The sequence below is a fragment of the Oryzias latipes genome, chromosome 12 (assembly GCF_002234675.1).
Source record: "Oryzias latipes chromosome 12, ASM223467v1".
In the NCBI taxonomy this organism is placed as follows: domain Eukaryota; kingdom Metazoa; phylum Chordata; class Actinopteri; order Beloniformes; family Adrianichthyidae; genus Oryzias; species Oryzias latipes.
The window spans coordinates 1,022,535-1,041,512 of record NC_019870.2 but is presented as its reverse complement, the minus strand read 5'-3'; the positions used below and the strand labels follow the sequence as shown (position 1 = coordinate 1,041,512).

At 46.6% G+C, this 18,978-nt stretch overlaps 1 protein-coding gene across 1 annotated transcript; it reads right to left on the bottom strand.

The window, feature by feature from the left end:
- Window positions 1-14,545: 14,545 nt before the first annotated feature.
- LOC101154882 (BTB/POZ domain-containing protein KCTD9) lies at window positions 14,546-18,880 on the bottom strand. The gene is made up of 12 exons (XM_023960427.1): window positions 18,726-18,880; window positions 18,527-18,648; window positions 18,412-18,455; window positions 16,669-16,738; window positions 16,513-16,571; window positions 16,315-16,443; window positions 16,163-16,230; window positions 15,998-16,093; window positions 15,743-15,892; window positions 15,503-15,608; window positions 15,278-15,411; window positions 14,546-14,920 (listed from the first exon to the last, which is right to left on the bottom strand). The coding sequence occupies exons 1-12, from the start codon at window positions 18,771-18,773 to the stop codon at window positions 14,804-14,806; spliced, it is 1,143 nt and encodes a 380-aa protein (XP_023816195.1). The 5' UTR covers window positions 18,774-18,880; the 3' UTR covers window positions 14,546-14,803.
- Between the last annotated feature and the right edge of the window lie 98 nt (window positions 18,881-18,978).

Below are 18,978 nucleotides of genomic sequence, written 5' to 3'. Positions count from 1 at the left end.
TCATTATGAAGAACCAAAGAAACAAATTCAAACGTTCAAAGCTGCCCACACACAGAATGTGGGGTCAATTTGACCCAACCCCCCGCTTCTTCATCAAAAGCAGACACAAAGAACCCTGTAAAGGTAATCAAGGTTAAAAAAAACTATTTTTGACAAGTGAGGGAATTCACGGTTTGTGTCATAAAAACCCTCATTTAACCCTTTAACATGGGAGCTGTCGCCGGCGACGGCAAAAAACCAGGAACTCTTCAACCGCAGTTTGTCATTTCAAGAAAAAAGAAGCCGCTTTGAAGAATGGAAACACTAGAGCTGCAACTCCAGCGATAAAGATTCTAATAATCTCAAAGATAAAAGCAAAACTAAACATTCAGAAAACCTTTAAAACATTTGAAATATTCATCTTCAGGGGTCACGGTGCTGCTGGAGCCTATCCCAGCCACTTGTGGGCAAAGGCAGGGGACAACCTGGACAGGTCGCCCGTCTGTCACGGGGTCACACACCCACACACTCTCACCCTCACACTTAGGGACAGTTTAGAGTCACCAATGAACCCATGAAGCATGTTTTGGACGGTGGGAGGAAGCTGAAAACCCACGCATGCACGGGGAGAACATGCTAACTCCAATTCAATTCAATTCAATTCAATTTTATTTGTATAGCCCAAAATCACAACAACAGTCGTCTCGATGGGCTTCGAAGTAAAACATGAAATCAAAAGGATCACGAATACAAAGAGTTCAATAGAAAAATACTAAAATGAACTAACAAACTGACTAAGCTATACTGGCATCCCTGCCCTTAGACCCCCCTTCGCGGTAAGGAAAAACTCCCAAAAAAACCGGATTCCGGAAAAAACGAAGAAACCTCAGGGGTGCCCACATGAAGGAGGGATCCTCCCCCAGGACGGACAGGCGATTTACCAGAAATCTTAGAGAAGAATTAACTTATCTAAATCTACAACTACATATATAAAAGTCCAGCAGACGAGCTTCATCCAGCCGTGGTTGGGGGGACAGTCAAAGGCGCGAGTCGAGCCGGAGACAGGAACCACAGCCAGGTGTAGGAGCAGGAGCAGAGACGAGGTACTCGGTCAGGTACAGAGCAGAGACGAGCCAGAGATGAGCCAGAGGCAGGATCCACAGCCAGGTGTAGGAGCAGGAGCAAAGGCGAGGTAAACGGTCAGGAACTGGAGCACGGATGAGCCAACTGGAGTCTGGAAGCACTCCCACTCCCCAGGAGGGGAGAGGAAAAGAGGGACAATACATGAATCGCACTGCACCAAACAGAGGCATGGAGAACTAAATGATAAATTATGATCAAGAATAGAGGAGAGGAAGGGTAGAAGTAAAAAAGGAAAGAGGACAGAACCCCAGTGCACCATAGTTACCCCAGCTTCAACTTCTAGCAGCCTTTTAAAAGAAATAGTTATTATTAAGTTTAATTTAAACAAACTAACATTAAGTTAAATAATCTCTGAATACTAACTAGTCTGACAATAAGCCTGTCCAAAGAGGAATGTTTTCAGTCTAGCTTTGAATGTAGAAACTGAGTCGGCCTCTCTTATATGAGCTGGGAGTTTATTCCATAAGACAGGGGCTTGGTGGCTAAACGCTCTACCTCCAACCGTACTTTTACCAATTCTAGGAACCACAAGCAGTCCTGCATTTAGTGAGTGAAGTGTTCTGATTGGATGGTAAGGGACTATGAGGTCCTTAATATAGGACGGGGCCATTCCATGTAAGGCCTTATAGGTTAACAGGAGGATCTTGAACTTAATTCTAGAATCAACTGGGAGCCAATGGAGCGAAACTAACACAGGAGTGATGTGATCTCTTCTGCTAGTTCCAGCTAACAATCTAGCTGCTGCGTTCTGAACAAGCTGGAGACTTCTTAAGGAACTCTTAGGACACGCTGCTAACAAGGAGTTACAGTAATCCAGCCTCGACGTAACAAATGCATGGATGAGTTTTTCAGCATCACTCTTAGAAAGTATATTTCTGATCTTAGCAATATTCCGCAGGTGAAAAAAGGCAGTTCTGCACGCCTGAGATATGTGAGCCTTAAATGATAAATCCTGGTCAAATAAAACCCCAAGGTTTCTAACTGTGGAATTGGGGGCTATACTTATACCATCCAGGGAGACTATCTGAGCAGACAGAGCATCCCTGAGGTTTTTAGGACCAAGTATAATGACCTCAGTTTTTTCTGGGTTCAAGAGGAGGTAATTAATTGTCATCCAGGTCTTGATGTCACTGATGCAGGCGTTCAGTTTCTCTATCTGGTCATTCTGGTCAGGCTTCATGGATAAATACAACTGCGTATCGTCGGCATAACAATGAAAATTAATGCTGTGTTTCCTGATTATGTTTCCTAGGGGTAACATATAAAGCGTAAACAGGATCGGTCCCAAGACTGAGCCCTGTGGGACTCCATAGTTGACTCGAGTGCACTGAGAGGAATGTCCATTTACATTAACGAACTGATACCTATCAGACAGATAGGATTTAAACCACTGGAGAGCAGATCCTCTGATCCCTATGTCCTGCTCTAGTCTATGGAGTAAAATACTGTGTTCGATATTGTCAAAGGCTGCACTGAGGTCCAACAGGACCAGAATAGAAAGTAGTCCCTTTTCTGAGGCCAATAACAAGTCATTAGAGACTCTAACTAGTGCAGTTTCCGTACTGTGGTGAGGTCTAAACCCCGACTGAAAGTCTTCAAAGTGGCTGTTGTCCTGTAGGTGGCAGTAAAGCTGCTTAACTACAACTCTTTCTAGGATTTTAGAAATAAAGGGCAGGTTTGATATCGGTCTATAGTTGGCCAAGATGCTAGGATCCAAACTGGGCTTTTTCAGAAGAGGTTTAACAACTGCATATTTAAAAGACTGTGGCACGTAACCCGTTTCCAGAGAGGCATTTATCATTGTTAATATGGGATCATTAATTAGGGGAAAAGTTTCTTTAAAAAGTCTAGTGGGAATTGGGTCTAACAGACACGTTGAGGATTTGGAGGACGTAATAATTGATGTTATTCCCGCTTGATCCACAGCAGTGAAGCAGTCTAATGTTACAGAGGTTTCTATGGATGCCTCCATTTCTACCGCTTCAGCCTGTTCTGGGCTGATAGTAGGAATAACTTGATTTAACTTATGTCTAATATTTGAGATTTTACTATCGAAAAATGTAAGAAAATCATCAGAGCTGAGAGAAACAGGAACATGTGGTTCTACTGAGCTCTGACTGCGAGTTAATTTAGCTATAGTGCTAAAAAGAAATCTTGGATTGTTTCCATTCTCTGATATTAAGGTTGAATAGTACTGGCTTCTAGCTCTACGCAGAGCTTTTTTATAATTTAATAGGCTATGTTTCCAGATATCCAGAGACTGCTCTGAACCGGAGCGGCGCCATTCTCTTTCCAACTTACGGGTTTCTCGTTTAAGAGAACGAGTTTCAGCGTTAAACCACGGTGCTACTCGGTTTTGTCTGACGAACTTAGGTTTCAAGGGGGCAACAACATCGAGTGTACTCCTGAGGGCTTGTAAGGCATCATTAACAAAGTGGTCATTTATACTAGGACTGATACTATGGGAGCTGGTCTCAGAGTATTTTCTCAGAATATCACTAAGTACTGGCTGAACTGTGTGTTTAAACTCAGACACAGAACGGTCAGTTAAGATTCTTCTAAGCTGTTTCTTATTCACTGGGGCAGAAGGATGTTCCAGTGTAAGCTGGAAGGTAATCAGAAAGTGATCAGAAATGATGGGGTTAAGAGGAAGGACACTCAGCTGGCTGATCTCTATCCCATGGGTTAGAACAAGGTCCAGAGTGTGCTTATGACAGTGAGTGGGTTCATTCACACTTTGGGTGAAACCAACATCATCTAATAAAGCTGCAAAAGCCTTTCCTAGGCAGTCACTGGGGTCATCAACATGAATATTAAAATCCCCTAATATTATAGTTTGATCAGAATCTAAGACAATAGTCGATAGGAAGTCGGAAAACTCAGTTAAAAATTCTGAATATGGGCCGGGGGGGCGATAAATAATTATGAGTAAAACAGGTTTTCGAGTTTTCCTGTTTGGGTGACTTAAAGACAATATGATGCTTTCAAATGAATTATAAGCATTTTTAACTTTAGGGCTGAGAAGTAAGCTAGACTGTGATATTACTGCCAAACCACCTCCTTTCCCTGAAATCCTGGATTTCTGATAGTTAGCATAAGTGGGGGGGGGTTGCTTCATTCAATCTAACATAGTCATCCTGATGGAGCCAAGTTTCTGTTAAGGCTAAAAGACTAAGATTGTTATCAGTAATTAACTCGTTGACTAAGAGGGACTTGGAGGAAATGGATCGAATGTTTAATAAACCGCATTTAATGACATCATAATTCTGCTTGTGAGAACTGCTGTCTGTCACTGTAAGGTTTCTATGACGCGCTCCTTTCATTTGTCTTTCAGCACATAAGCTAAAGCTCGGACCTGCTTGACTTTCCCTGCATGGGTTTTGCACCGGCACTAACCCTAAGGGAGGCTCAGAGGAGCGTTTTACACTGCTGCTCTGCGCCCGGGTCTCGTCTCTGGATTGTCAGGTTAACAGACTAAGGCTAGCAGAAATGTTTCTAGAAAGAAGAGCGGCACCGTCCCGAGTGGGATGGACGCCGTCTCTCCGCATGAGACCGGGCTTCCCCCAAAACGCGCTCCAGTTATCCACAAAACCAACGCCGTTTTCTGGGCACCATCTAGAAAGCCAGCGGTTAAATGATGAAAAGCGGCTGTACATTTCATCATTGACTAAGTTCGGCAGGGGACCAGAGAAAATTACAGTGTCGGACATCGTCTTAGCCAGTTTACACACCGAAGTTACGTTTAACTTAACCACCTCTGACTGTCTCCGTCGGGCATCATTACCGCCTGCGTGAATCACGACTCGACGGAACCTGGACTTATTCTGAGCTAACATCCTAAGGTTCCCCTCGATGTCACCAACTCTGGCCCCCGGATAACACCTGACAGTAGCCGCTGGGAGCTCCACGTTTCTAACTTCAGAAGAGCCTATAACCAGAGTTGAGTGTTCAGCGGGTGTGTCGCTGAGGGGGGAGAACTTATTACTAACGTGGAGTCTCGGGTGCTCTAAGTTTTTGCGTTTAGCACTATGTTTCCTCCCAACCGGTACAAACCCCTGACTGTCTCCCGGCTGTTGGGAGGGCGCTGGGGTGCTAGCTAAGTTAGCCCTGGTAGCGCGGCCCGCGCTACGAGTAACGACCTGACTAGCCGGCTTAGCTTCCACTGTGCGGAGCCGCGCTTCTAACTGCTCCAGCCTGGCCTCCAAGTCTAACACAAGACTACACTTAACACACCTACCCCTATCTTCACTAAAGGAGGCAGGATCATCACTAAACATATGGCACATGGGGCAGGAGAGAGGAGGAGAGGCGGAAGGAGTGGTGGTGGCCATACTAGGTTCTAAGCTAAGGCTAGCGGTGTTTAAGTAAAGAGAAGTGGTTTATTTAGCAAAATGAGAAAAGTGAACAGCAAGCGGTTTAACAGTGGTGAATTCGCTAATAAAAGGTACTAGATGTGAATATTAACCCAGATAACCCTTAGAGTAAGCAATAGTAGTAAGGCTAATGCCAAACAAGAGGACAGCAGTCACACAGCTAGCACTGGGAATAGCTCACCCGGAAATGGAACACCAATGGGGAAAGGCCCCCCATTGGTGTTCTGGTTCAGGCCCCCCAGCTGGGACTTGAACTGGAGGCCTTCTTCCTTCTTAAATAAAACTGTTAGCATCTATAAAGGAAAACTGGACTCATCGGTGTCCCCTCATTTTGTCGCTGTTTTTCTCCTCTTTTTCTGCGTCCTGATTGGCTGTTGACTTATCAATCTCTTCCATGGCGAGTTTCCTACAGAATGGGAGTTTAAAGGAGAGAAAATGTTCACGTCTGTCAGAGAAAAGTGTAGAAAGTGTGTGGTAAAGACTTAAAACATCTAGAATAATACTTTGTGAATGTCACCAATCACTGGTTATTCATAGAACGTAACTCCTGCGATAAACGAGAGAACTCTGGATTACAGAAATGAATTATGAGATGAAAGTCACATTAAAATGTTGAATTAGTGTTAACATTGTGTTCTTAAATACACCTCAGGCCATCGTAAAGAAATGTTTCTGCGTACGGAGCTGCAGTTTTAGCTTAGCTAGCGTCAGGCGAGCATTAAAGCTAGAACACATTAACGACCCTCCTGTGTGAACTACAGCGCCCCCTGCTGGGTACGTGTTAATATGTTATCCCTTCAAAAAATCCAAAAGAAAGCTATAAAACTCATGATCTGTTTATCGGTTTATCTGATTAGTGCATCTGCTTCTTTTTATTTTATTTGAATAATTTTAGTTTATTGCTTCTTTTAGTTTGGTTTTGTGTGTCTATGTTTTATTTATTTTTATTACTTATTAGTCTATTTTATTATATAAAGTACATTGTTTTCATCTGCTGCTTGGATTTTGTTTTAGTTTTCTATTTGTGAAACGCTTTACTATCTTATGTTTTTGGATCTGAATGGAAAACGAGTCATTTTGAATTTTGTTAATAAAAAATCAAAACGTTAGCTTCTCCAGGGGAGCCGACCAAGATGGCGGCTTGAGCAGACGCCATTTTACAACCTGTTGCACTAAACTTTTTCTATATTGTGGAAACCTACTAATTAAATGCTACCTGCAAATGAAATAAAAAACAAAACACGTTACTGTCTTTTCACTGCATGGGGCCGTTCGATGCATCATCTTTAAATCATTTATTTTTTTAGTACATGATGTAAAAATGACCTTAAAGTTTTGGTTTGACTTGAAAAATTCTGACGTGTCTGAAATCCTGCTAGCTTCAGTCTTTGTGATCCTTTTAATGGAGCAGCGATGCGTCCAAACGGCGGCTAATCCTCAGAGGAATTCACCTCCAGCTGATGTGCGTGTGGAGAAGACGCTCCGCTTCACGCTCTGCTGCTCCCACCTGTTTCCCTCAACACTCGCCAACCCGCCACAGCACAGAAGAGGTGCATGTGTACTTGTTTATCTGTGCTTCTGAGGACCATTACATGGACAATTAAAGGTTAACATTATGTTCATTTAATAAGCTCCTCCCCTCATTCACAGACTTTGTCCACCGTCTGAAGACCATCCAGTGTTCTTCTGGTATCGGGTAACCATGGTGACCTGATGGCTCAGTAGGTAAACAGCAAGTGGATGAGACACCTAAACATGATGAACATGTGACCGTTACCCTGATATGAGAGAGAAACAGACTGTTTCCAGAAGACCTTTCAAACGTTGAAGCATGTAAGAAGAGAAATAGATTTGGACTTTACTCATCCTGGGAGAGGAACCGTATTTGTTTACAGAAATGAACAGAACAGAAAACATGGAATCAACAGGATTAAAAGAATTATAATGATATAATAGAATGAAAAAAGGAGCAATTTTTCATCTTTGCATTGGCTAAAGTGACAAATATTGCACAGAAAATGAATGTGGTCAACAGGATTCATTAACCAGACGAGCACAGGTGTGTCTTTTGGTTCCCTTGAGCTCGTAGGCCGCCTCAAGAGAAGTCATGAAAATGGAACGTACCACTGTCGAGCCGACACCCAAGAAAAGGATGGATGCTCACAGGTGGGTGTGCTGGGGGTTTCCGTCTAAAGTTAATTAGTTACAAATGGTTCATTTTAAAGACCACCTCTGATGAAACTGGTGTTTTTGGAGTTTTTAATATGTTCTTGTGGCATTGTTGTGGTGATGGGGGACATTTTGAAAGAAAATTAAGCTGAAACTGCATTTCTGAGTATTTCTTTGCTCAAGTTGACGTGAATCAGGAGCAGACCAGGGGCTGTAAGCTAGAGGGAGAGCGTATACATAAAGTGGGTTGTTCCACGCCGACAGTCCCGCCCACAACTCAGAGGTGAATTTCTGATGAACTCCTGGCGCTCTGCAGAGACTATGTCCTAGAAAACCAAACAGGGTTTTGACACTTTGGCTGAAAATGACATCATCGTGATTAAAAGACCACATTAAAAGAGAACGCTTTTAAAACCGAACAAAAGATGACTTTAGGGTCTTTAGATTCAATGTTTTTGGAGTTTCTGCTTCCAAAACCTTTTGTTCTTATGGTTACATCGTGTTCTGAAATGTTTATTATTTGTCATAGTGAAGATGTTTTAATAAATGTAGTTCATGTATCGGTACTTGACATGGGGGCGTGGCCTTTAGGTCCAATGGGTTCTGAATTGGTTCTTAGGGACGACTCGTTGGAAGGGAGGAGGGTCTTTTATTGGAGTATGCTGGCGAGCGCCTCGTGTCCGGTCTGCAGTCGGCTGGAGGTCTTTATGTGGTTTGATCCCACAAAGCAGAAAGCATTTTAGCAGACTCGACTGTTCCCATTGGCTGATCCAACCACTGAGGAATGAAGCAAAAACAGGTGGATTGACGTCCGTCTGTGTGGTAAAACTCTTCCAGCAGCACAGAAACAGACTTGGTCTTCATTTGGAAAGAATTCCAGGCTCACTAAAGGTTTTCCCCATAAATGACTTGGATCTCCATCAACAGGAGTTTCAGACTAACTGGGTTCATTAACGAGTTTTTGTTTCTAACTATAAGTTTCCATCTTGAAGCAGAAACCAGAAACAGAACAAAGTCTTGGATGGATCGTCTCCAGAATCACTTCTTCCTCGTGCGTTCACACATTTCCTGTTCTGCATCATTTGACACGACGGCGGAAATCAAGTTAATGTTTTACGACCCGTTCTGAGGGCCTTTGCTCCTTGTACCCATCAGGAGGCGGAGCCTCCGCGTGTGGGTAAACAGCTTTTTCCTCCTCGCTCGCAGGGAAACGTGCCGCAGATGGATCCCATTGTGGATTCATCAGCAGATCTGTGTGTTTGAGCGCGTCAGGCGGGAACAATGCCCGCCGCTGTGTCCTCCTGGGTGGTGGTTGGTGTTGGGCTCAGCACAAAGAAAATACTGTGGCCTTCATCCCACGACACAAACCAGAGCGAGACGTCTGCCGGCAGAAATTCACTCCGTCCAGCGCCTCCTTTCTGTCTTCTGGTGGAGGAGCAAAGACATCTTTGTGTTCCAACATCACAGCGAAGGTCCAGCAGTCCTGCTGTCCAAGATCATGTGATCCAGCAATCGCGTTTCAGTTCATCTTTAAAGTCTGTTTAGTTCAGTTTATTTAACATTTAAGTTTGATGTCAGTCTAGAAAACATTCTGTGATTTACATCCATGAAAAGTTCTGGATAGGAGAGCATCCCCTATGGCAGACCTGGTCCTAACCTCATCCAGATCTGGTCCTGATCCAATCCAAGTCTGATCTAGAGCTGGTTCTGATCTGATCCAGATCTAGTACTCCTCTGATCCAAGTCTGATCCAGATCTGGCCCTGCTCAGATTAAGTTAGGTCCTGGTCCTATCCAGGTCTGGTTCTGGTCTTGTTCCCTCTGGTGGTCCTCTTGGTTCTGCAGGTGTTGTGCAGCTCACCTGAACTGTGGCTCGGACCAAACAGGAGAAGTCTGAGTGTCTCTGCAGATGAACTGTGGTGCGATTCCGCTCAGTGTGAACACTTTCTGGAACGTTTCTGTTCTTTCATGGTCCAGTCTCCTCTCCTCAGGTTTGTTTCTCTGCTGCTTTCTTTCTTTCTTTTTGCTTCCCTTTATTTTGAAACTTTATTTCCTCCGGTGCCACCTGAAGGTCTTCAGCTCTTTCCTGGGCTCCTGACACAGATGGGCATCTCTGAGGTACAGAACCTTTCACAGCAGGTCAAACCATCAACCCAGAACTGACCCGGTCCTGCAGCTCGTCTGAGGTTCTGGATGAGAACGGGTTCCACCTTCAGAGCTGATCCTCCAAAGATCCTTCAGATGATCGACTCTAAAAGTTAAAAAAAACCTTTATGGAAAAAGAAAAGACCAGAGGAAAGACCTGAGAGGAGCAGCTGGAGGTCTGAGGTGAACCTGAGCGTCTGCAGGAGCGGCGAGGAACAGCAGAGGGCGTGGCTTCACTTCCGTCAACCTGTCCATGTGCAAGCACAGGGGGGGGGGGGGGGGTCCTCCAAAAGGCTTCATTTAAAAAATGTAATTTTTTTGTTTATGTTTTTAAAAAATTCTTTCAATGTTTTTTTTTTGTTCTCTTTCTGTCAATAATGTTACAATCAAAATCTGAAGAATTGCTGAGTCATCGTCTGTTTCTATTCACCTTTTTATGTTTTACTTTAAAACGAATTGGAAAACTGGAAGATTTAACCTTCAGTTAACACTTTGTAGAAATTCTTCTCTGGATGGTTTCTGTTTTTTCTCCACATCTTCACTTTCCTCAGGTGAGTTCTGCACCTGGCGGCGGCGGCGGCGGCCATGATGCACCCGAGCTTCGTTTTCTTCTCCTGAATCAAACTCCAGCATCTTCAGAGGGAGTGGTTCTCGCCCCCGTCTGACCCTCAAGGCGGTGACGAGGATGAAGCCATGAAATCTTCATCCCCGCTCCCCGCGGTTCGGCCGCCGTCCCTCCCCTGAGGCCTGCAGACCTGGAGGTCATTTCAGGGCGCGCTCTGAGGCAGACCTCTGCTTTCTTCATCACTTCTTTGGAGGAAAAACCCTTCAGCTGCAGTTTCCGCTCTCAGAGACAGCGGAGGATTCTGGTTCCTGTGGTCCTGGTTTTGGGAGGCTCTGATCCGGGTTGCCAGGACCCGGGTCGGGGAGGGGTCCAGGATCTGCATGAATCACTCCGGGAGGTGTGAATGCAACACGTGTGTGTGGATCTGCAGACTGAGAGCGGCGCTCAGGGTCTGACCAGTTTCTGGACCCGCCCAGACCTGGAACCTCAGCCAAACCCCAGAATCTGGACAGACCGGAGCAGAGCCAGAGGCGTCAAGGACAGCGTAAAAAAATGAAAAGCACATTCCTGGACACCAGAACGGACCTCCTTTAACCCCTGAGGCCAAAAGGCAGGCAGGCAGGAAGAGGTTTTTAGGAGGAACCTGCTGGAACCTTTGAGGAATCTGATGTCTGTCAGTCAAAGACGACCTTCTGCCCCTTTAAGGTACATCTGCAGTGGCTGCAGACTGTCAGGGGCAGTTCAGATCTGCCCCAACCAGCCATTAGACGGGCATTATGCAGACGCCTCACGTGTGGGACGCGTCCCGGCATGGAGACACGTGACGTCTGTCTTCTGTCGGCTGGAATTACTTTCATTTCAAACACAAAACCTCCGTAGATTTACTTTCTGGCCTGGTTTTGGCTGCCGGGCAGAAACAGGAAGCTGCTCCTTCAAAGTAAAGGTGAAATGACCCCACAGGTCAAACAGGACCTTCTGACCAGCCTGTACTCGGTGAGCAGCACCAGACGGTCCAGACCAGACCAGAACTGTGAGGTCATTAGAGGTCCAGCTGCCCCAAACATCCGAGTGGAAAACATGGAGGAGATGAAGGATGGCGGTTAGTCTGCAGACGTTTCTCCTGAGCCATGAGCCCCTTCCAGTAACTTAGGGTCACCAATAACAGGAACACGCCATGGATTTTCAGAATAAAACACCTGCAAAAGGTTCCATCAGTGTTCCTGCTGGAACAAAGAACCTGAGAAATCCTTTCAGTCGCCAGGCCTTCAGACATCTGGGTCCTGGACTGTGGGACCACTTTGGTCGGTTTTGATGTTCTGACAGTACTTTGGGGGGGGGGGGGGGGGGGGTTCTGGATGACCTGGGGTCTCGGGTGTCGGTTTGGGTCTTTGATGGCGCCTCTGCTGCGGCGAGCAGAAAGTGTGCAGAGCTTCATGTCGGATTTCTGTCGGGAACAGAAAGCACACGCGGCCCCTCCCTCCATAAAACGGAGACAGACGCACCGCAAACACAGGAATGTGGAGTTTACACGGGCAGCTTTATTTGGCCTGACGAAAATGTTCCCTCTCTGAGTTCACAAAGCCACATCCCACACACACACATGCACACACGCACACACACATATACACACACACACAGCCACACACACATACACATAGAGCAGAAAGACACAAACAAAGCTCCATCTGTTATTAACATTAATACTTAAGGAAAAACAACTCTAAGACTTTCAAAAGATGAAAAATAACCAGAGACTTTCAAAATAAAACTCCACTGAACTAAAAGACATTGAAGTGAAGTTTCAAAATAAGACTCATTTGCAGGAAGAAGAAAAAAACACCACAGAACATCTGGAAAAAAAGAACAGCAACAGTTTACAAGAGAAACAAGACAGACGGCAAAATGGTTATGATGACAACAGACACACTAAAGTGTTGCAAAGACTACACAACAAAAAAGAAGTGCAGCTTTGACAACATTAGGAATCAACACAAACAGAAGAATGAAAAAATGAACTTAAAGTGGAGTAAAGACACAAAAAAAGACTGAAAACAACTTTTAAAGCCCAAAGAAAGACGGAGAGCAGAGCTGATCAGAGACCATCTTCTACTGCAGAAAGTCATCTTCCAAATAACTGAGAACATGAGGTGGAGAGAACTAAAACACCTAAACCCAACCAGAACCAGAACCGTTTCTGCAGCAAAAGCTCGGTCTTCAGGAAACTCTCCAGAGGAACCTTGGTGTGAGATTCTGTCTGTGGATTCAGGACGGACGTCCAGCAGGAGGAAGTTGTTGTTGGACGTTTCCTTGGGTTGTGGTTCCGATGACAGAACCCCCCTCCCCCCACTAAAACACACTGCTCCAGTGTTCTGAGGGACCCGACCCGTCAGCAGGATCACCTCCGACCTGCATGTGGGCAAACAGCTGCACGCCTCCTCTCAGCATCCGCCCGCCGCTGCCTCAGCCAGCAGAACCGCAGCCGGGCCGTGTTTGGCACCGGACCGCCACTCAACCAACACCGGGTTCCACTGTATGGAGCAGAAAGACGTTCCTTCACACGCAAACACCAGGGTTCTGTCACCGGCTAAAGACCAGGTAAGCACCGCCTGAAGAACGCTACGACTCTCATACCACCATCCCAGCGTTAGCCACGGTGTTCCTCAGGGTTTCAGACTGGGAACCTTTGAGTTTAATCAACAAATATTTCCTCAGTCAGTTTCATCTGTAAAAGAAAACCTATGAGTCGGCCCCACCCCAAAGAAACTGGCACCCCGCCTGTCAGGTCCTGACCTGCAGAGGAACCGAGGAACGCCGACGTCCAACCGGGGTTTCAATTAACCAACAAACGAACGAACGAAGGGACGGAAGGAGTACGAAAGGAACAAATGGACCAAAGGAAGGAACAAAGAAATGAATGAATTCCAGATTCCAGTTGGCCCATTCTGTACCTGACCGTGGACCCCCCCCCCCCGGCTCGTCTGGCGCCCCCCAGCCGTCCCCCAACTCCGTCTGGATGACACTCGTCTGCTGGACTATTCAAACATGTAGTTGTAGTGTTAGATAAGCTAATTCTCTCTAGGAGTTCTGGTACATCTGTCCGTCCTGGGGGAGGACCCCTCCTTCATGTGGACCCCCCCTGAGGTTTCTGCTTTTTTCCAGAATCAGTTTTTTAAAGAGTTTTTCCTTACAGAGAAGGAGGGTCTGAGGGCAGAGATGTTAGTTTAGTTGTAATATTTATGTTCTTTATGATTCATGTTTATTACACAATTAGCGGTTTGAAGCTCATTGAGACGACTGTGGTTGTAAATATTAAACTATAGAAATAAAATAGAATGAACAGAAAACGATGGACAGAACAAACGTATGAGTCTAAAAAGACATTTCTGCAGCTCTGACTGTTTTGCTCCACGACTATGACTGATGTATGAAAACGTTACCTCCTGACCACAAACCACCAATCAGGGTCCTCCGCCCACAGCCTCATTTCCCAGCGTAAACAGGGCGCCGCAGAGCAACGCCGCGGCGGGAGAAGCTCATCATGTTCCTGTGAAGCTGCCCTTTCCTGCCCCCTATGGGGCCACGCTGGTTTGGACTGAGGCTGAAGGGATGACCGTGAACGCAGCACGGATGGGAACCGGATCGGCTGATGAAGCAGCAGGAAATGTGGACGTCAAACCACAGAAACAGAGACTTAACTGGAATCAAAACATTAGAATTCATGTGGAAACGTGCCGAAAAGAGCGACCAATGACAGATTTATGATACTTCAACCTTTCATTCTGATTGGTTCAGTGCAGACGTGTCTAAAGCTCAGCTGACGAGTTTACAAGGAAACACTTTTATTTTGAAATCCATGCAAACATCTATGCCATTGTTTATTTTTATTAAATTAAACCCCTACCAGTCTGGACCATCATCATCATCATGCAGACGAAGGTCCAGATCTTCATCAGATCCTTCAGCTGGGAGCTGAATCGTCTTCATCCTTCTGTCCTGTAACACCCGGCTGGTGTCGGACGTGCGTTCATCGGGGAGGGAAACGCGGCGGCGCCCTCCACAAACGCTCGCCGTCGGACTTTCGTCCCCATCTGGAAGACGCAGAAGCTTCCCGGCGTTCCGAGGGGAAACGAGGACTTCTGGTTTCTGCTCTGCAGTAATGATTCATGCAGACGTGATCTCTGAAAACGTTTTATTTCAAAATAAACTTCATGCAGGAAAAGGCCAGAATCACTATGGCAACCAGTGACTCAGCAGACAAGGATAAAACACCTAATAGTGTTTCTGACATTCAAAATAAAAGCATAAGTACGACAGCATTTCAAAATAAAACAACAATCCAAAACGGTTCCGTTTCAGAAAAATACGAGCTTCACGTCGAGGAATCGAAGCCGTGCATCACGGTTGGGCGTTGACCTCAAACGTCCTACGTTTCATCGCACGCTCTGTGACATGTGCAGCGGCGTCAGCATCTCCTCGAAGATGGCGCCCTTCACGTTGGAGCCTCTCAGGTTGGCTTCTTGAAGGTCGCAGCCGGACAGGTCGCAGTTCTGCAGGGAGAAATAAAACGGCCGTTTTCTACAGAACCCCAAATTCACAGGGAACGCTTTTTTCCCATCAGCCTCTGGGCCTGTGGGGGTTTGACCTTAACACAATCCTTACGACTAGACGCAAAAAGTTCCTGTTTCACTCTCTTCCTGTGCGTGTGTGTGTCTGTTTGCTTGTGTGGAAGGTTTTGTGTGTGTGTGTGTGTGTTTATCCCACAGGTGTATTCAGCAGGTGTTTCTCCACACATCCAAATGAGCTGCAGCTTTTATTTACAATTGACCTGAACTGTAACAACGGCAACGATACAGACCCACCAACAATGTGCACGTGTGCGTGCACGTGTGCACGTAGACGTTTACCTCCAGGTCGGTCCCGGCCAGCGTGGCTCCTCTCAGGTTGCAGTTCTTCAGTTTGGCGTTTTTCAGCGTGGCGACCCGCAGGTTGATTCCCGTCATCTGACTGCCCTCCATGTCCACGCCCTTCAGGTTGGCCCCTGATCACGCGCACACACACATGCACACACGCGCACGTGAGAAAAGAACCTCAGCAGCTTCTCCATGAAACCAGCTGAGAAGCGGCTCCACCTTCCAGGTTGGCTTTGACTCCTGCAGGATCCTCAAAGTTGCAGCCTCGCAGCGACGCGCCCTCTGCGTTGCTGCACAGCATCTTCACGCCCTGCAGGTTGGCTGACTGCAACGTGCACGCACACGCAGACACGCACATGCAGACACGCACACGCAGACAAACATACACGCAGACACGCAGAGTCAGAGTCCGCCACACTCAGACAGCTGGGAAAACCAGGAGGAGAACTGGGATCTCACGTCCAGGCAGGCCGCGGACAGGTCGGCCCGCTCCAGGTTGGCGCCGCTCAGGTTGGCGTGGGACAGGTTGGCTCCACTCAGGTTAGCCATCTTGAAGTTGATGTAGCGTAGATCCAGACGGGACAGATCTGCTCCGCTGAAGTTCAGCCCCTGGAACACAAAGCCGGTTGAGTGACGGCAGGATGAGTTGGAGCAGAGCTCCCCCTGCTGGACGGACGAGGCATCGCGTCTCCGTCTTGGACCTCCGTCTAGTACCTGACAGCGCAGCTCCGACTTGGTGGTCGTTGCCAACAGGAAGCGGATAAACTCCTTTCGGGTCAGGGGGGAGTGGTCGTCGGGGGGGCGGCAGGACTGGATGGGAAAGAAAGGCGGTGAGGTCAAACAGCCGGGCACACCTGAGCAAGGAGGGCAGCGTCTGACCTTTATGAGGGTCTCCAGCTGCTCAGCCAGCTGCTCGATGCCGAAGAAGCGAGCTTCTTCCAGCACGCCTGCAGAGGACAGAGGGGGTGAGAAAGTCGGCATGGGACTGAGCCCCCCCCCCCCCCCCCCCCCCCCCCCACCATCGGCTTTACCCAGAGGGTTGATGCCCTCGTTGATGATCAGCTGTCCGTGCCTCAGGTAATTCAGGATGGGCTCAAAGTACTCGGGACTGCGGTCGATCAGGTACGCCCCGTGAGAGTCCCGCTTGTTCGCCCAAACGTCTGAAGGAAAAACCAAAACCGTCACGTTTGCGCTCCACGCCGACGTGCGGCGGCTCACACGGACGTCACCTTTCCCTCCGAACATGTGCGCCAGCATGCTCTCCGGTTCCTTACTGACCAGCGTGCTCCTGAGCAAACGCAGAGAGGAGGAGGGGGGATGAGAACCAGACATGAGGAGACCCCCCCCCCCACACACACACACACACACCCCCTGCAGGCGCTTACCGGGTGGTGGTGAAGAGGCGGCCCCCCACGTTCAGCGTCAGCCAGTCGGTGTGGGTCTGACTCCGAGGGTCTGCACAGAACCAGCAGATGATGTCATCAGAGACACCCTTTCACAATAAGACTCAGTACAAAATAAGAACCCTTTCACAATAAGACTGCAAACACAGCTGGAGTTCATCAAAAATCCCAGCTGTTTGTCTCTGATTCACAGGACTAGAATCAATGATTAAGTGTTTTTAAATAAATGTTTAATATTTTAGTTTTCATGGATCAAATATTGCATTTTTGTAAAAAAAATTTCAAATGTAATCATTCAGTTTAAATCAGAATTTGGTTATGGATGGATGGATGATTGATGGATGATGTATGGATGATGGATGGATAGATGTATGGATGATGGATGGATGATGGAGGGATGATTGATGGATGATGTATGGATGATGGATGGATGATGGAGGGATGATTGATGGATGATTGATGGATGATGTATGGATGATGGATGGATGATGGAGGGATGATTGATGGATGATGTATGGATGATGGATGGATGATGGATGGATGATTGATGGATGATGGATGGATGATTGATGGATGATGTATGGATGATGGATGTATGGATGGAGGGATGATTGATGGATGATGTATGGATGATGGATGGATGATGGAGGGATGATTGATGGATGATGGATGGATGATTGATGGATGATGTATGGATGATGGATGGATGATGTATGGATGGAGGGATGATTGATGGATGATGTATGGATGGAGGGATGATTGATGGATGGATGGATGATGTATGGATGGAGGGATGATTGATGGATGGATGGATGATGTATGGATGATGGAGGGATGATTGATGGATGATGGATGGATGACGGATGGATAAGAGGCAGAATCCAAACATGGTCAAATAACTGTAGTGTTACCGGGAAACATGTTTCTTAAATACAATGAAGCCATTCAACACTAGGGCTGTAATAAGTATCTAAATACTCGGATACTTGTGAAATTCGAATACTCCAGTATGTATATATGATTCACGATATAAATATGGATGTTTGCAGTAAAAAACAAATGTAATTATTGACCTAGATTCAGAATAATGTCAGATTTTAAGATATAAACTACGGTAAATAAACCGAATGCGCCACTGTCACTGGAAGGAAATATATTTTCAAAATAAAAGTGTTTTTCGTGGATGAAAAAAAAAGACTGTTGTTCAGTTTACTGAACTGAACATTTTCCAGATTTGTTGCTAAATCATCCAAAACAACAGGGAGGTTTATGTTTTGTTTACTGCTGAAGTTAACCAGGAAGTTGTCAGAAAACCATTGTTTCAAGTGATAAATAGCATCTCTTTGGTTCTAAATCCTTATGTTTTTCTGATCTAAAACAAAAATAGTTATTAACTACATAAAAAAGAAACTTCCTGTTTGATACAGTATTTGTGAGTGCAGCAGTAAAACCCAATAATACTGTGTACACCTGTGACGTAAACAGGGAAATGATGCAAACAAACCAAAGAGTAACTAAGTAAAAGTACTGGATCATCAGCATAAATCTATTAGAGTAAAGGGAAAGTCTGATGCAGAAGAACTCTAGGAGTCCAATTTATACCAGAAATGAGGAAAATGGTTGCTTCTTAGCTCAAATCAAAGGCTCGTCTGAAGTCTCGCGGGTTTTGAAAAAGTCCCAAAGGTATAGAAACAAACACCTGAAGCAGGTAGAGGGTCTGCTTACCTTCACAGGAGTCCTCCTCTGAGATGAAGAGCACGTCATCATCTCTGCAGAAACACACAGGTTGACCTCAGCATCCATGCCCCGCCCCCCGCACGAGCCGACGCGTTTGGCTCACCTGATGAGCGACATGTCGTCGATGAGGCCCCCGTTTCCGTTGTAGACGCTGGAGGCCCGGACCCCCAGCTTGGAGCTGGCCGCGCTCAGCAGGTCCTCCATGGACCCGAACAGCGCCACCACCTGGAAGAGACCGGCCGACGCTTCCGCCTTCAGCCCTCACCGGACACGTTTCCCGCCTTAATTGTTCGTCGTCTCACCTTTCCGTTGGTGGAGGTCCCGCTGACGAAAACCGTGACTCTCCTCATGCCGACGGCCGCGCGGTGGAGCGTTCAGCCGCGAACCTGCTCTGATTCCCGGTCACAACAGCGCGTTTCCTGCCTCTCCACAGACTTCTCCGGCAGGTCTCACCGCCAGCCAATCAGCGGCTCGAACAGAAACTCTTCAGCCAATGAGGAAGCAGAGAAGGCGGGCTCTACACCCACTCATAATATAAATGGACGGTTGTTGGTC